This window comes from Bos mutus, chromosome 3 (genome assembly GCF_027580195.1).
Source record: "Bos mutus isolate GX-2022 chromosome 3, NWIPB_WYAK_1.1, whole genome shotgun sequence".
NCBI lineage: Eukaryota > Metazoa > Chordata > Mammalia > Artiodactyla > Bovidae > Bos > Bos mutus.
This window is the reverse complement of record NC_091619.1, coordinates 32,573,718-32,591,044: the sequence shown is the minus strand read 5'-3', so window position 1 is coordinate 32,591,044 and position 17,327 is coordinate 32,573,718. Positions and strand designations below refer to the sequence as shown.

Below are 17,327 nucleotides of genomic sequence, written 5' to 3'. Positions count from 1 at the left end.
CCTAAATAGATCCCTTCCTTTCTCAAAACTTTGCCTTATATTTACTGTCTTCTAGGAATGTTTTCTTTCTTAAACCCATGATTCCAACCCAGACCCACCCGAACAGTGGGGGTCCTTGGGTGAAAGAGATGAGAAGAAATATGGAAAGCTTTAAGTCAAACAGACCTGGTTCAAATCCTAGAGCTTCTACTTTCCAGCTGCATAACTTAGAGCATTTTATAAGCTTCAACTCATTTGTAAAATGAAGACTAAAAGAGATAAAGCCTTCAGAGCTTCATGCATAGAAGGCTGTTTCAATCATGTATTAATGTGTATATTTAGTGGTTTGAAACAACAGCAACTATTCATCTGCTCATGTTTTGCTGGACTGTTCAAGGACAGCTTGTCTTTACACAAGGAGTAGGTTGGATTTGTCTAGAGCTGCAGGCTCCAAGGTGGCCCCACATGTCTAGGGCGCTGGTGCTGGCTGTCAGCTGGGATTCTTGGTTGTCCTTCATGGGCCTCCCATAATTCAGCAGTCTATGATGAGATTCTTTAATTGGGAACATGACAATTCTTTAATTGTGCACATGATTGGCTGGGAAGCCGGTCAGTTACGTACACAATGACTTCCAAAAGCACAAACAGAAACTAGTAGACCTCTCAACTGGCATAGCATCACCTCCACTATGTTCTTTTAGTCAAAACAGGTCACCTGGTCAGCCAGATTCAAGGGGAAAGAAACAGACTCCAATTCTGGATGGGAAGAGCACCATGCCCATACCAGGATGGGAGGAATTATCGCTATCTTCTGCAGATTCCGCCACAGAATGCCTTCAGTATGTTATTTGTTATAGAAATGAAAATATGTAAGCAAGAGCACATCACCTTTATTCTTTCTCTAGGGCTTATTGAGGCTCTGCTTCACTTTCTTCACTGTGTCCCAGCCCTCAGGTTTTAGTGCTCTGTCTTTAATTAGCTATGTGTGTATTCATGTATCCTGTTGTCTGTTTCTCTATGATAGAATTGCATCCAGTTTTCCAACTTACACTGGAAAGCGCAGAGAGGAAGAGGGCAGATCATCTTTAACATCCCTTTGAGCACCCCATACTGTATAGCGTTGTCATGACTGTCTAGAGAAAAGGACAGTGTTAGGGATCTCTGTGGAAGAGAACATGGCTATAGGAAGAGAAAGAGGAGGCTTGAGGGTCCAGAGATTCCATAAGTCTGGCTAAAGGATTGCAATTTTCTCAGTGGTTTTCTATATAGAAAGCCTCAAACAGATGGACACTTTTGCACTGAGGAGCCACACTTTTATTTAGATTAGTCCAAACAGACACTGTGCTGGAGCTTCTTAAGAACACAGTCTCGCCACAGGCTTCCTGGAGGCACAGAAAAGAGAGGGTATGTTGTGGCCATAACAGCCAACAGCCAGAGTGCATCAAGGCTGCTGAGGCAACCCATTCACATTCTCTGCATCCTGTGCTCTGAATTCTCCATTTACCCTGCTTCGTTGCTGGCACTGACTGGGAGAGATGGGAAAGGGCCACTAACAGTAACAAGGATAACACCAACACAATGTCATTAACCTCAACCTTAACGCAGAGAGGGAACTGAGGGATGGCGAGAGAACTGACTGTGCAAGCCAACTGGCAGAGAGAGCTCTCCTGAGAAGTTTGCATTTTAATGCATCCCTCAGGGTTTTCATTTGCTATAGAGCAGTGAGAGGCTTAAATAAATGGCTTCTGGGATGGAATTCACTCGAGGGTTTCATCAGCCAGGAGCTGCAAGTCAGAGGAGACGTTGGGAACCAGTTCTCTTTAATTTTCTCATGAGCTTCCTTTCCACATCAGCTTGTACACAACATTTCTACTGTGAATGATGTAGAGTCTTGAAGGAGCTGTCAAGTTCAACATGACAATCTAAGTTGCCCTTTGTCAATAATGTGCTGCTTGGGACCGCATAACCCACATGTTCAATTATTATTGACATATAAGGATAACAGTGGTTTTCTTCTCTTGGAAGGGAAGGAATCCCAAAGCTTCAAAGCAAAAAGCAAGCAAACTAATCTGTTTTTCATCATGCTTAACATACTCTGGTGGAAACACTTATTGACAGGAACATCTTCTCTCTTTTTCTGCCGTGAGGAGGTGGAGGCCGTGACCTCCACCATCCTCCACTCCTGACTGTTTCCTTGATGCCTTTCCTTACAGCACCTTCCCACAGATCCCCCCAATCCCCCCCCCCCTTATAATTAGGTAGATGGTATTACTCTTCTTCAGAAGACCATTAAGTTTAATTCCTAACATCAGCTTGAGGAGTACAGATAGATAGAGGTTGAGACAAAAGTAGACCTCATCTATAGTAAATTTCCTCCACATGGATGATAGTATTTATTCACTTACAAGAAAAGTGGTTAAAAGAAAAGAATTGTGTACACAGTGGCAGCTGCTCTGCCATCTCTCTCACATGCTAGCACTGCCTCTAGCTCAAAGAGCTCCAGCCAAGGAGAAGGGGGCATAATTAAGGAAGTCTCTATAGGGTGACTCAAGACTGCCTTCAAATCCATGGCTGGTAAAGCAACTGGCTACAAAAGCTGCGCCCTCTACTGGAGGGGTAAAGAAACCTCATCGTTAGCAGGACTGGTACTATTGGCACTCCGTGAAATTAGGCGTCATTAGCAGCAGGAGAATCCCAGGGACGGGGAGCCTGGTGGGCTGCCGTCTGTGGAGTTGCACAGAGTTGGAAGCGACTGAAGCGACTTAGCAGCAGCAGCAGCAGCAGAAGTCATTAGATGAGCAAATTTCCCTTTCTGCGTCTGGTGCAGAAAATTGCCCAGGACCTCAAAACAGATCTGAGCCTCTAGAGTGCAGCTATTTGTGCTTCACAGGAGGCAAACTAGGCCTATCTGGTCGGCCTTTTTGAAAATATCAACCTTTGTGTTATTCTTGCCAAACGTGTAACAATTATACCAAAGACATCCAGCTAGCACCACAAACGTGGAGAACCTACTTAAGAATGCACTGTGATGGATACATTTCATTCTTTAAAAAAGAAATTCTCTTCTTCCTGCTATTGGTAGTTCTAAACATTACTTTTTTTCTATTGAGTCAAAAGGTACCTAAGTATATGTTTGCAAGTGGAAAAATGGGGGACAGAAATCAGGTACTGGTAGTTTCTCCGTTTTCATTTCTGTGTGAATTTTTAAGATAAATGTGGGACCATAAAGCATTAATGCAAGTCAAAATGTTTCAGTAAACAAGATTCAGCAGTTCAACTTTATAACAGTAATAAATAAACCTGTCATAGTGGAACTATATGTAACTTTGTTCTGTATTTTCCAAGTCTCCTGTAAATGTGCTATCATACTTCCATAATTCAAAAAATAAAAGTGAAAGAGAATAAATAAATAAACCAGTTAAATTTTTCTGGACAATGCCAGCATTTGGATTTTTTAAAACAAGCAAATTTCTTATTGACTTCAACTAAATGCTGTTTATAGTATTTTAATTATACAGTAGATTCCATCCATTCAGTATACTTTTCTGAGTTGCCCTACATGCAAGTACATGTTTGTAATGTTGTCTGCCTTCTGGCTATGTTTGCTATTAAAATACATTAAACTATTAAAAAAAGTGGTTGCCAGTGAGTGTGTGGTTGAAAGGTCAGGAATACATATCTGTCCCAGATTCAACAACACTAACCATAAACATAAAATCCTCCACTCAGACCCCCTGTCCCTCTTTCCTTACCTTCCTCAGAGTTACCCATTTCCGCTTAGGGTGCCTCAATTAGGAGCTGCAAGAATTCAGACATTTCTCATTGTTAACATCTCAGAAATCTCTGGGACACCTTTGAGAACATCAACAAGGGATATACTTTCAGGTCTGGGAGAAGTCTATGGAGCTAATTAGGAATCTATGCAGAGGGAAGAATAGGACATGTAATGGCCCGTTCAGCTCTGATTCACACTGCATGCACTTAGAAAGGGCCCACTGTGTGTCATAAACTGGGCTAAACACTGGGGGACAAAGGCCAATAAGATGGTCTCTGCCCTCAAAGTCCTCATAGTTTATGGGGAAACAGATCAGTAAATAGATCATTATAAACAATATTCTAAATGCAATGATGCGGACTTCCTAGTGGTCCAGTGGTTAAGCCTCCACACTCCCAATGCAGGCTGCTTGGTTTTGATCCCTGGTCTGGCAACTGGATCCCACATGTCACAACTAAAGATCCTGCATGCCGCAATGAAGATGGAAGATCCTGCTGGCACAGCCAAATAAATAAAAATAAAATTAAAAATAAATGTAATGATGGTGATCTGAGCAAGGTGACAGGAATGGATAAATAAGTGAATGCTTGAAAAGAGGTAGAGAGACTATGCAGTATTTCTGTTTAACAACTGGAGATGAAAGTCTAAATGCCCAACAAAGAGCTGCAGCTCTCTGGGATTGAGTCAGAAGATTGTACAGTTGAATGAAAACAATCTGGGTGAGGTCCAGGAGTCTTGGCCTCTTTCCGCCACAGTGCCAACTCCTCAACTACCCAACACTGGAAATCCAGAGTAAACTGACCAGTCACCTCCCTGTGCTTCAGGTCTCTCCTTTGCAAAGCGGAAATAGCGATTCTTCCTAAATTACAGAATTACGATGGAGAAAAATGAAAGAGTGGATAATAAAGACGGCTCCTCAGATACATCCTGATGACGACAGTGATGAGAAGGCCTGAAGGGGAAGCCACCCAAGCCCTTCTCCTTCTAGGCTTGTGTCTCTGCCCTCAGATTTTCCACCTAAGGAGTGAGGAGGTGCTTGCACCCTAAGGTGACAGGTCTGCCCTTACCTTTCACATCCACCCGACAGTCCACGGATGCCTCCCCCAGGGGGTTAACCGCCTTGCAGGTGTAGATGCCGCCATCAAAGGGGCCAGGCTTGCGGATTTCCAGGGAGCAGATTCCCAGGTGAGTAAGGGCTCTGTACTTGGGGTTGCCCTGGATATCCATCTTGTTCTTCAGCCAGATGACCTTCGGCTGGAAGATAAAGATGAGGGGGGAGAGTAAGAAGATACCAACACAACTCCATCGCCCCTACCAGAGAGACAGTTTGGAACCTCGTGCCCAGTTGCTAGCAGGTCATTAAATGACCAGAGAAGGCAACCCACTCTAGTACTCTTGCCTGGAAAATCCCATGGACGGAGGAGCCTGGTAGGCTGCAGTCCACGGGGTCACACAGAGTTGGACACAACTGAAGCGACTTAGCACCAGCAGCAGCAACATTAAGTGACATCTTCATGTATGAGGAACAAACATTAAAAAGGCAAACTGGAAACATTATCCCCATCGGCCTGTCTTGAGCCCCAGTGCTCTGACAGTTCCTACCTAATATGCTGTGAAGGTGACAGGAATAAATGTTTTGGTTACAATGTTCCTCAGCAGGCAGAAAGTAACACAGGCCAGCCATGCACAGACCTCCCTGCTCACCTTGGGGGAGGCACGGACGCAGCAGAAGAGCTGGGTGTCGTAGCCGATGACTGTAGTGCAGTCTGCCAGGGGCTGGGTGAACTTCGGGGCTTCAGAGAAATCTCGCTGGGCAAAGCCCTCGGTCCTGTAAACAGTAGCTGAGGGGAGCAACAAATGCCTGAGGGCCCCATCCCTCTCCAACTCTTTCTCCTTAACTCCTCACAGCTTTGAGTCCTGGTGGTGCCTTACCTGCTTTCTGGATGTGGGCCAGGTCAGCAGTGACGGGGGCATTCTCGCTGAGCCCACACTGGTTCTCAGCAAAGACTCGAAATGCGTAGGAGTTGCCGACGATGAGGTTGGGGACCGTGCAGCTGGCACGGCGACAGCGCTCCAGCACAGTGAACCACAGCTGCAGGTTCCCCACAACACACAGGGAGTGAGACCCCTGTTCAGGGAATTCACTGATCCCCAGCCAACCGCATGGAGTCACCAGAGCCCCATTCCAGGAGGTTTGTATTCCTCCCTCCCTCTCTCCCAGCCAGGCCTCACCCCAGATTTGGTGTCAGCCTTCTGCACCGTGTATCCCAGGAGGGCTGCATTGCCCATGTCTTGGGGAGGAGTCCACTCCAGGGTAGCGCTGGAGCCCCAGACATCCACCAACTTGATGCTCTGAGGAGGGCCCGGCCTCTCTGAAAGGGCCAAGCATGACTGTGGGCATGACACACTGCTCATACCATGACATCACTCCAGGAGGGGCTTCTGCTATGCCAGCCGTCCCTCCACCTTCCACTGTGCCCCACAGTCCCGCTTCCCCAGCTCTCTGTGAAGATCCCATTCAGGCTGAAGTGGGAGCCCCGAGGACCACCCAGTCTCCCATTGCCCCCACAGTACCAATCACCAGGATGTCAATGGTGGCGGTGGCCTCCAGCCCGCCCAGCTGCACACTGAGCTGGTAGCGACCCGAGTCAGCACGCTGGGCCTCTCTGATGAAGAGGATAGAGTCCCGCTCCCCATTCCGCACACTCACACGACTGGTGTCCAAGGCACAGCCATCACGCGTCCAGATGGCTTGAGGTTTGGGTTTGCCCTGAGAAATAGGGAGATGACTGTGAGTGGCCCCGAGAGGCCCCTCGCCCCTCCCAGCTGCAGTAAGGGTCAGATCCACCAGGTCCACATGGTGACTTGACTCACAGCTGCAAATTCTTTGAGTGAGAGCTTGATGAACTGTCCCAGGGGACTTGCATCTCTAGGCAACAGTCTCAGGGTCATGAGAAAGGGCTTTGCCTCTCCCACCCTCTGGGAGTCTAGGTCATGGACACTCAGGGGAGCTGGGACTAACAATAGCTGCCCAGACTCTTGTGCTCAGTCACTCAGTCATGTCTGACTCTTTGTGATCCCATAGCCTGCAGCCTGCCAGACTCCTCTGTCCACGAGATTTTCCAGGCAAGAATACTGGAGTGGGTTGCCATTTTCTCTTCCAGGGAATCTTCCTGATGCAGAAATCGAACCCGTCTCCTGCATCTCCTGCATTGGCAGGTGGGCTCTTTACCACTGAGCCACCTGGGATGCCCGCCAGACTCTTGAGAGCCCCACAAGCTGAGAGCTCTCAGATCTCTGCTGACTGAAGGGTGTGGATTAGCCTTGCAGCATCCCCTAGGCGTGCCTGGCCTGACCTGACCTGATCCCAACCCCCCTCAGGATTGCCGATGAAAGGGCCACCTCAAACTTTGGGGAACATGCACCCTTCATTCAAGGCCAGGATGGCTGCCCACCACTAGCAGAACTCTTGGTTTTTGTTTCCAAATCAAAACCCTGGCCTGGCTCTGGTCATGGACTCAACGTGGGCCTGGTATGATCACCTGGAATGGGATTAGAAGGTTCACGGTATCTCCAACCTTCCTGATGTAGGTCTGCCTGAGGGCCCGAGGTAGCCAGATCTTGGGGTGCTCTGAATGATGGAAAGATAGAGAAGAGGGGGGAGGTGAGCTTCCTGTAGTGGGAAGAGGAGAGTTTAGAGGATGTGGATGCTGCATCGAGTTGTGTTCCATAGGCGGGTGACCCAGGCAACACTCAGCTAACTCAGCCCTCCCTCAGGGAATGAGAAGACGGCACTGTTGTCTCAGTGAGATTTAGGGATAAGCAACCAGCTGAAGGATCCGAGAGAGAGAGTGTTAAAGTATAGGCAGAAAGAGCACTGAAGGGTGAGCCTGACTCCTACCTCTTTTAATCTGTAACTTTCCACCACCGACTTTTCGTCAACTGAGATATTTTGTTTGTGCAGGGACCAGTCTAGCCTGAGTGGTTTGTCTTTCCACTCCTTTTCTACATTTGTCCTCAACAACACTCCCTTTATCAAGGCCACTTTCAGTGTCAATCCTGGCCCCCAAGTATCAGCCCCACTTCCCAGTTTGGGGCCAGACCCAGAGGTAGTCAACACTCTGAACCCACCAGGACAGCGCTGACGTCACTGTGGGGGGACCTGGTTCCTGGGTCCCTTCCTCTTCGAGGCCACCCTGTTCAGGGGCCTGTGTAGTGTCTTCCAGTCTGTGGAAGATCACTTGGTACAATCAGAATCTCGCAAAGATTAGGTCCATTGCTCACCCCACCCCCTTGATCTTCCAGGCTGTTCCAGTGAAAGAGAGATTAAATTATGTTTATTGGCTTCCAGGACGAAGACAGGAGATGCTCAGGAGTAAGGTTGGAGGATGGGTTCCCTTGGGGTCCTGGCTGAAATCTACTCTGTTTTCCAGGCTTCTGGAGCTCCCCTTTCTCCTCCTTTCTCCAGCAGATAGCAGCTTGATAGCAGATTCCAGCCTTTATGATAACATACATGTCCCTGTGAATACATTCCTTAACATTCACCCCAATACATGTATGTTTACTTACAAATAGAACTGTTTAAAATGTACATTACATAATGCAGAATTGGAATGGTGGAGTTGAGAATAAAACAAAGGTTCTACAAAGCTCTTCCTACCCCTCAGTTTGTAGGCCTTGCTCAGGGACCAGGAACTTCACTCCCACACTCCACCCCCATCACCATCACGAGGTTCCTTGGGCTTTGTAGATGAATATAGATAGAAATGTTTAGTGCACGCTGTCCATTTTATTTGCCTAGTTTCCTTTTTCACCGAGCGGCTTACATTTCAACCTGGCTTGTGCTGTCTTAGGCTGCGCCTCACCCCTCTGCACCAACGCACAGGGACTGAGTGGTACGGCGAGGCTGGGGGCAGGGCCGTGTTCTGAGTGCTGTCCCACCCACGTGGCTCAGGGCCTGGAGCCTCAGCAAGGACTGGGCAGCTCAGAGCCCCGGCAGCTGAATGACCCCGCTCTGCTCGGCTGCCCTCTGTTCGACTTTGGCGGTTTGGGTGGAGGAGGGGCATGAAGAACAGAAGAAGTGTTGTGTGATGTGTTCCTCTCCTGTGGCCATCTTGGCAAGCGACCAAGGAGTTGAGAACAGGCGGATATGACTTTAGGGTTTTCTGAAAAAAGAGGGTGGCAATTGAAAAGGAGGCTCAAAACCTCATCTTGTTGGCCTTGCTTCCCCACTGCTGGGTGGGGAGCGAACCCCTCACCCTTGCTGGGCAGAGGGCTAGGGAGAAGCCAGCTCTGATGTCCCTTGTACTGCTCATAGAATCTCTGAGTTAGGAGGGACCTTGGGATTTTCCTGGTTAAGTGGTTAAGACTTCACCTTCCAAAGCAGAGGGTGTGGGTTCAATCCTGCTCAGGGAGCTAAGATCTCACATGCCTTGGGGCCCAAAACCCAAAACATAAAAAAGAAAACAAAAACCTAACCCAGAAGCAATACTGCAACCAATTCAATAAAGACTTTTAAAACGGTCCACATGAGGAAAAAAAAATGAAATGGGGTTCCCTCACAAGAGGATGGATCAAGAGGGGACAAACTTAAGTGACAAGAATGTTCCAGGTCTGAGGACGAGCAGGCGAAGATTCTGCTCTCAGCAGTCTCCCAGCTCTAGAGGGAGGGAGGGCAGAGGATGGACTTTAGTCTAAAGCTGCTGACAAAGTGCAGGAGGTGGCAGAGGAGTGTGTGACAGCTCCAGGTGTCTGGGCTGCAGCAAGCCCTTCCCAGCGCACCCCAGCATTTGGTTTGCCCAGCAAAAGAGAGCAATCCGACCCTTGCTAAGAATGTTAATAGCAGGGCTCATCTGGGGCCTTTCTTTTCACACATCCACAGTCAGGCGAGGTGTTAATTGTACTGACCTTGGAGAAACCTGGCTTTTCCTGCTACCCAAGGTCTTTCTCCTCCTCAGATGCCAGGAGGGATGTGCACCAAAGATTACCACCCTGAAGCACAACGTTGGTTTCCTGAGACCAGTTCTGAGACAGTGGCAGTGTGGTTTTCTCCCTTCACGAGTCTAAGGAAAAAGGCATTTTGAAAAGTGCCGTGAGAGCCCTTGGCTTCTGAGCTGTGTTGCTCCTAGCACTGAATTTCCCTCAGACAGAATACTGTCTTACAAATTAGTGGAGAAAGGGGGCTTCCCTGGTAGTCCGATAGTCCGATAGTCCTTGCAATGCAGGGGATGTGGGTTTGACCCCTGGTTGGGGAAGATCACACATGCCACAGAGCAACTGAGCCCAAGAGCCGCAACTAGAGGGTCTGCGTGCTGCAACCAAAGATCCCTCGTGCCACAGCTAAGACCTGATATAGCCAAATTAATTAATTAATTAGAAAAAAACCCAAATTAGTGGAGAAGGAAGCTACTTAAAGTCCAGAGATCTTGACTCCTCTTGAATAGAAAATCTCTTCTGACTTCCCTGGTGATCCAGTGGCTAGGACTCCATGCTTCTAATGCAGTGGGCATGAGTTTGATCCCTGGTCAGGGAACTAGGGTCCCACATGCCATGCAGGTCGGCCAAAAAAACAAAAAAGAAAGAAAAGAAAAAGAAAAAAGAGAATCCCTCCTAATTCTACTGAAACCTGCTGAAGTTTCCTTCTCTGTTCATGGGAATTAACTGTCAACATCCTCACTTAATTTGGTTTCACATGGAGAACGACTTTCCTTCAGTGATTCCCTAAGGACTGTGCAGTTCAGAATGATGGGCTTAATTATGGTCTGGAGAGTGAGGGGACAAGATGGACACACTGAAAGAGTGAAGTGTACATGAGCGTGAGTGTGTGTGAGTGTAAGACTATGAGGGCATGTGTGTGCACAGGCCTGTGTGAGTAAGTGGTTACTGAAAGGTCAAATCCACAAGGCAAGCTACGGCTTCCAGTCACTCCAAAGATTTCCATGGACCCAAAAAGTACCAGCATTTCTTAGAGAAACATTAGTTGATCCACAGGATATAACATGCATCTTACACTTCTCTGAAGAGAAGACTCTGTCACCCTCTTCTCATGCTGATGACGGTAACACTGACTCAGTGTCACTCTCTCCAACACAGCTGAAGTCAAGATTCTTGGACATCTCAACACCCAGCCTTCCAGGTCCTGCAGGGCCGCCTCACAGCCTTGCCTACCCCTCCTCCAAAGATTTCATCCTCCCCTGCTTCAGCCCTTGCTTCCTTTAGTCATTGTCTAGGCCAAAGGAATAGAGTCTAGCCACTCTAGAATCTGAATTTCAAGCAGCCCACTCTCAGCACCACCTATCCATCCCCCCAACCCTCTCCCTCTAGTGCTTCACCAGCAGCGACCCTTCAGCCCACCGAGACCTCTGATCCATTATCCTCCCACCCCTGCACTCTCCATCACCCTTCTCAATGTTATCATTTTCTTTCTCACCCAGCTTAGACTCCACGGTTGTCATCAGATTCACTCCTTGCATACCCACTCAAATCCCTAATCCTTTCCACATCCTAATAACACCCAGCCCCAGTTAACTACCATGCCCTTGGTGCCTGCATCCGTATAGCCCAGCATGGCTGGGGAAAATATTACAAAACCATGCTGACTTTAAATTGATGGCCAGGACTTCCCTGGTGGCCCAGTGGTTAAGAATCTGCCCACCAAAGCAGGGGGCAATGCCTTGATCCCTGATCTGGGAAGATTCCACATACTTCAGGGCAACTAAGGAGCAAGCTGCAACTACTGAGCCCACCCACCACACTACTGAAGCCCTCATGCCTAGAGCCATGCTCCGCAACAAGAGAAGCCACCTCAGTGAGAAGCCCTCACAACACAACTAGAGAAAACCCGTGTGTAGCAACAAAGACCCATTGCAGCCATTAAAAAAAAAAAAAAAAAGGCAATTTAAATGGATGGCCACTACCTCTAAATAGACACTGGCATTTCTGCCAGACTTCCCTAATTCCTTCAGTCTCCTGTTCTCCCAGGTGACTGTTGCACATCCTCCTCTTCTAAAACTTCCATACCTTCTCCCAAATCTTCACTGTAATTGATGATCTTGCTAGTGTCTAAGGCTTGCCTGTAGCCTATCTGGGAGATTGTGAAGGACAGGGAAGCCTGGTATGCTGCAGTGCATGGGGTTGCAAAGGACTGGACGTGACCTAGCGACTGAACAACAACAACACAGCCTATTCTTAGCAGCCAGAAAAGTTTTAAAACCTACACTGGCTGCCCCTCTGTCTCATAGTTGGAACCGGTATTCACAATGGTCCTGCTACCTTGTGGACTCCAAACCTGACGTTCTCTCCCTCACTCTGCTTCTGCCACTGCAACCCCAGTCCATGAGGCGCAGTCCTGCCTCAGGGCATTCGCACTTACTGTTCTCTCGCCTTGGAAAACCTTCTCCTCAATTATCTGCATGCACTGGTCTCTCGTCTCAAGTTGCTGCTCAAATCACCTTATTAACAAGGCTTTCACTGAATATCCTGTTTAAAAACTGTAAGTGGACTTTCCTGGTGGGGCAGTGTATAAGAATCTGCTTGACAATGCAGGGGACACGAGCTCAATCCCAGGTCCAGAAAGATCCCACATGCCCCAAAGCAACTAAGCCTGTGTGCCACAACCACTGAGCCAGTACTCTAGAGCCCTCAAGCCGCAACTACTGAGGCCCGTGTGCCCCAGAGCCCATGCTCTGCACCAAGAGAAGCCAATGTAATGAGAAGCCTGAGCTCTGCAATGAAGAGTAGCCCCGGCTCACTGTAACTAGAGAAAGCCCAAGGACAGCAGTTAAGACCCACCACAGCCAAAAAATAAAATAAATAAAGAAATAGATCTTTAAAAAATAATGGGGAAAAAAAGACAAACTTATTAAAAAAAAAAACCCAAAAACCAGCAAGCACTCTTCCCATACCAGCATTTTCTATCTTCTTTGTCTTATTTTTCAGCACAGCACTTTATCATTATTTATACATTTTATTTGCTTATTTATTATCTGCCTGCTTACATAGAATGTAATCTCTACAAGGAAATTATTTTTGCCTATTTTGTGCATTTTTCTAACAGTGCCTGGCACATAATAGATACAAAATAAATATTTGTAGAAGGAAGAAAGAGGATAGGAAGGGAGAGTGGCAGGGAGGATAGTTGCTTCAAGGCTAGGCATGCAGCTTCCTGAGCGTGAGGACACAGAGCGGCCCAGACTGAAAGAGGGCCCAGGGTCAGCAGGGAGCGATCGAGCTGAGGTCTACAGACGGGCCCTCCCTCTGGGGCTCAGGGTCCCGTCTTCTCCATGTCAGGATGCAGCCTGTCCCATGGCCTCTTATTATTATTATTTTAAATTTTTATGTATTTATTTATTTGTGGCTGTGCTGGGTCTTTGTTGTTGCAGAGACTTTTCTCTAGTTGCAGAGAGCGGGGACTACTCTGTAGTTGACAGTGCTTGGCCTTCTCATTGCGGTGGCTTCTCTTGTTGCTAAGCACGGGCTCTAGGGCTCACGGGCTTCAGTAGTTATGGCTCATGAGCTCAGTAGTTGTAGCCCCCGGGGTTTTGGAGCACAGGCTCAATAGCTGTGGGGCATGGGCTTAGTTGCTCCACAGCATGGGGGATCTTCCCTGACCGGGGATCAGATCGTGTCTCCTGCATTGGCAGGCAGGCAGATTCTTTACCACTGAGCCACCAGGGAAGCAGGCCTCTCACTATCATGAACGCTCTCCTCTGGCCCCTACCCAGTGTGGCCTTCAGGACACCGTGCCTCCACGTGTGCTGAGAGTGATAAAGGATGCTTTCCCAGTGCCAGCGTCCTACTTCCACTTACTTACTTAGCCATGGAGAGCACTTTCTTGACTAAAAGCTCAGTGTTGGCCAGTTGCAGTTTATTTTGATGTTGCAAATATTTTGACGCCTGTTCTATTTCACATGTGTTCACATGCTCACTTTTGTGCCTCTCTAGGACCCATAGAACTCCCTATGAGAAAGAGGAGGCATTAAGAGGAAGGAGAAGTCCTTGGCGCTCATAGGGAACTTGGGGGCCATCCAGGCCAGCACCATGGCACCCCTTAAAGACCTCTGGATAGACTTCAGTAATTCTGTGAACTCCCTGAGCTTTGTTGAGTATTTTTCTTGAAGCAAGAGCCCACAGCTTTCATTAGGTTTTCCTAGGGATCCATATCCAGCAAAGGGTTCAGAATTCTGATTTAATTCTACCTCTCAATTTACAGATGACAGATGGAAGCCCAAAGGGGTGGATTGACTTGCCTAGGGTCACAGGACAGAGCTAGCATTTGAACTCTTTTTCCAAATGGGTAACAGATGCAAACACTTCGCACAGTGTCACCAGGAGGCTTTACTGTCAGGGGCCTCTGGGATGCCCGTGGGTGAGACCACACACAAGAATGTGGTCCTTCAGGCCTCACTTATGGGCTGGGGCTGTCAGGAGCTGACAGCCCACAGCATCCACCCTGTGGCCGGAGGGGTAAGTATCAGGGGATGAGCACCCTCTCCCAGGGCTTTGTAGAGACCAGTGGTCAAGGAGTCAGAAGTCCTGGCTCTCTCCCTCCCTCACCCTGGCTTATTCCCTGGGCCTTTTGGGGGACAAAACTGGCTTTCTGCCTCAAGACCATTCCAACCTAACATGTTTCCAATAACTTCTGCTCTCTTCATCTCTTTTTTAATGGGGGTAAACTCAGTTGGCTCTGGGCCATTGACATTCAAACAGCTTCTGAAGACCCATTGTCTTCCATAGGATGATAGAGGCTGTGGACTTTCCCACCACAACCCTGTTTGCAGGTAGAACTCAGCCTTTACTCCTGACTTGGAAATAATACATTATCTATTCACATCTTCATTTGGCCTCTTCAGAAGCACTTTGGATTATCTCAACAATCCTTTCAACTACCTTATCAGGTAGATACTAATAATCACCATTTTATAGAGAGTAATTGAAGCCCTGAAGTCCATTGACTTCACCAAGGTCCACGGAGCTGCTGGAGGCGGCCCTGGGAATTGAGTCTAGACCCTGTCTTTTCTTCTTCTCCCTATCCTGGCATTCCACACTGTCTCATTTGTGGTCTTTGCATCCTCTGCACTTAGGGCTTCAAGGGGCCACAAGTGGGGACTTTGTACAGGGAACATTTTTCAGTGTTTCTTTGCAGGAGAGGGCAAAAACCAGTCTCCCTTGGTTGGCTGAGCCAGGAGCAATGGGAGCCACTCAGCAATGGGAGCTAAGAAGTCTCTTAGCTACAGAGGCCAGTTGTGGGGCCAGGGCCAGGTGTGGGGTGGGCAGCAGGGCTGCAGGGAATTTCAGGGCTGGTCAAGGCACCCACCACCTCTTAGATCAAAAAACACCTCTTTGATGAGAGGCTCACAGAGACCACAGAAAAGGAGCCTTAGAATGCTTCTCTTCGAAGGTCTCTGGTTCTGTGGCGCTCGGGTTAGGAGAGGCTAGAGTTTCCCGTGGGAGCCGGTGGGGGTATTGGGATAGGTCTCGGACTCCTGGCCCTGTTGAGGGCCAGAGTGTCACATCTGTTCAGCACTCAGCCTCCCCGTGGCTCCAAGCTTTTCGTTTCCCTCTTCTCCTGGTCCGGATGGATACAATCTCACCCTTCTTTCCCTCCCTGACTGATGTTAGTAATATATCAGGTCTTCCTAGTCCCTGTGACTGACACATTTTAAAGGCAAAAATATAAGCCTATCAGTATTAGTTACTGTAGCGTATCACAAACACCATTCACTGGCTTCTCAGGTAAAAAGCAAAAACCCAGCAGAGGCAGTTGAGCAGCAAGAGTCCATCAAAGCGGGGGGGGGGCGGTTCCGGTGGATGTTCCTCCATCCTAAGTCCCCATCCCATGAAAGCATTTAGCTCTGCAAAACCCACGGACAACACCCATTGCCCGGCCTACCCCCTCCCCACCAGTCACCTTCTATGGGGGGCAGGAGCTGGGGAAGGGGGCTGCCGGTCCCCCGCTGGGGTGAAGCCTGAGGTCCATCAGCATCTGCTGGGCTGGCTTCTTTCACCTTCATTGTGGGTCTCAAGGCTGCCTCCAGAGCTGTGGCTGCCTCCATGCTGGGCCACCCAGAGGCTGGGCTCCAGGGGAAGATTTTCACTGATGATGGTGAGGGAGGGGCTGAGCACCTGCTCTCCAGTCTGGCCTCCCCAGGGTCATGTAACTGGGCTGTCCTGTTCTCACCCACTGACTCCCATGAGGGATGAAGCGGGGGCTAGAGGAAGAGGGGAAGCAGATCACAGCCTGGAATAGCTGCAGGAGGAGGGCCCAGTGGCCCTGTTATCTTGGGAGAGAGACGACACCTCTCACACAGCACCGGGGAGGGAGAGGAGCGCTTGAGCTTCAGACAGCCCCTCCCTACTCAGACCATTCACATGGGAACTCTGGCTTCTGCGGGGAGGACTGGGCGACATCTCAGCTCCTGATCTCCAGTTCATCCAAGGGTGTCTGGGTCCACAGGAAGGGGCCCCATCCTCTCCTTTCCACCCCACCCACCTGCCCTATGGAAGTGGAAGGCAAAGTCTGCACCCTGGAGCCAGACCTCCAATTCCTGGAGCTAGACCCCCAACTCACTTTGGCTTCATCACCAATTGGCTGTGCCTTGTAACAACAGTCTCTCTTAGGTCTGTTTCCTCATCTGTGAAATGGAGATAACAGTCTTAGGGCTGTTGTGAGCATTCAAAGAGGTAATCTGTGTAAAGTGCTTAGCGGTGTGTAGCCAACTAAGTGCTCGATAAATGTAAGCTATTTTTAGGTTGGGCCAGCACTTAACCCTTTCAAAGCTCCCTTGCCTATGAGATAAAAGTACGAGTAAACGAGAGGCAGCAGTTGTAAGAGGGGAGTCAGGGGCCTGGGGTCAGAGGACTTGAGTGTGACCCTGGCTCTGCTACTTATTCCTCTGCTAGGCAGCCCCGGGAAAATCATGGACTCTGAACCTTAGGTCCCTGGTCTATGAAACAAGGCATGACGATGCCAAGATTGTGTTGAGGATAAAATGGTAAAAGTGTATGAAAGTGGCCAGCGCACAGTAGGTGTTAGTTACATACTAAAGGTCCTGTGTGATTTCTAGGCGCACTAGACCATCACTTACACCTTCCATGCAGTACAGCCGATAGATCAGATTTCCTATTGTACTCTCCCTTTCTCATTTCCAGAAGCTGGCATCTCCTCTGTGAATATATATTTTATGTGAATAATATATATATATATATATATATATATATTTAAGTAGACTTTAAAAGAGCAGTTTTAGGTTCATAGCAAAGCTGAGTAGAAAGTAGCAAGTTTCCACATCCCCCCTTTCCCCTCTTTGAAGGAAACCAATGAGCATGGTTCAAAGAATGAGCTCCTTACTCATTTTTCTCCTTTGGCCCTCAAATTGGGGGCAGCCAATAGGATCCTGGGAGTCTGTGTTACTACCTAGGGTCGTGGGACAGAAGCCCAGAACTCACCTTTGCAACTTATATTGGGACTGAGGGCCAGGACAACTTGTAGACCCACTTGGGATCCAGGAAAACTGTTTTATCAAGAGCTAGGATGGCTGAAGGGAGAAGGCAATGGCAACCCACTCCAGTACTC

The 17,327-nt window shown here is 48.5% G+C and overlaps 1 protein-coding gene across 1 annotated transcript; it reads right to left on the bottom strand.

Moving 5' to 3' along the window:
* Nucleotides 1-304: 304 nt before the first annotated feature.
* MYBPHL (myosin binding protein H like) lies at nucleotides 305-15,807 on the bottom strand. The gene is made up of 8 exons (XM_070361841.1): nucleotides 15,663-15,807; nucleotides 7,297-7,385; nucleotides 6,329-6,524; nucleotides 5,987-6,126; nucleotides 5,687-5,846; nucleotides 5,459-5,595; nucleotides 4,822-5,008; nucleotides 305-1,361 (listed from the first exon to the last, which is right to left on the bottom strand). Exons 1-8 carry the CDS (start codon nucleotides 15,805-15,807, stop codon nucleotides 1,303-1,305), a joined length of 1,113 nt encoding a protein of 370 aa, XP_070217942.1. The 3' UTR covers nucleotides 305-1,302.
* Nucleotides 15,808-17,327: the final 1,520 nt, after the last annotated feature.

Excerpts from the sequence above, each read along its gene's own strand:
- MYBPHL (XM_070361841.1), bottom strand. The coding sequence starts at position 15,807 with ATGGAGGCAGCCACAGCTCTGGAGGCAGCCTTGAGACCCACAATGAAG. Across the intron at positions 6,525-7,296 it reads ACCTTCTAATCCCATTCCAG|GGCAAACCCAAACCTCAAGC; the intron begins GTGATCATACCA and ends CCTATTTCTCAG. Across the intron at positions 5,847-5,986 it reads AGGCTGACACCAAATCTGGG|CTGTGGTTCACTGTGCTGGA; the intron begins GTGAGGCCTGGC and ends GGGAACCTGCAG.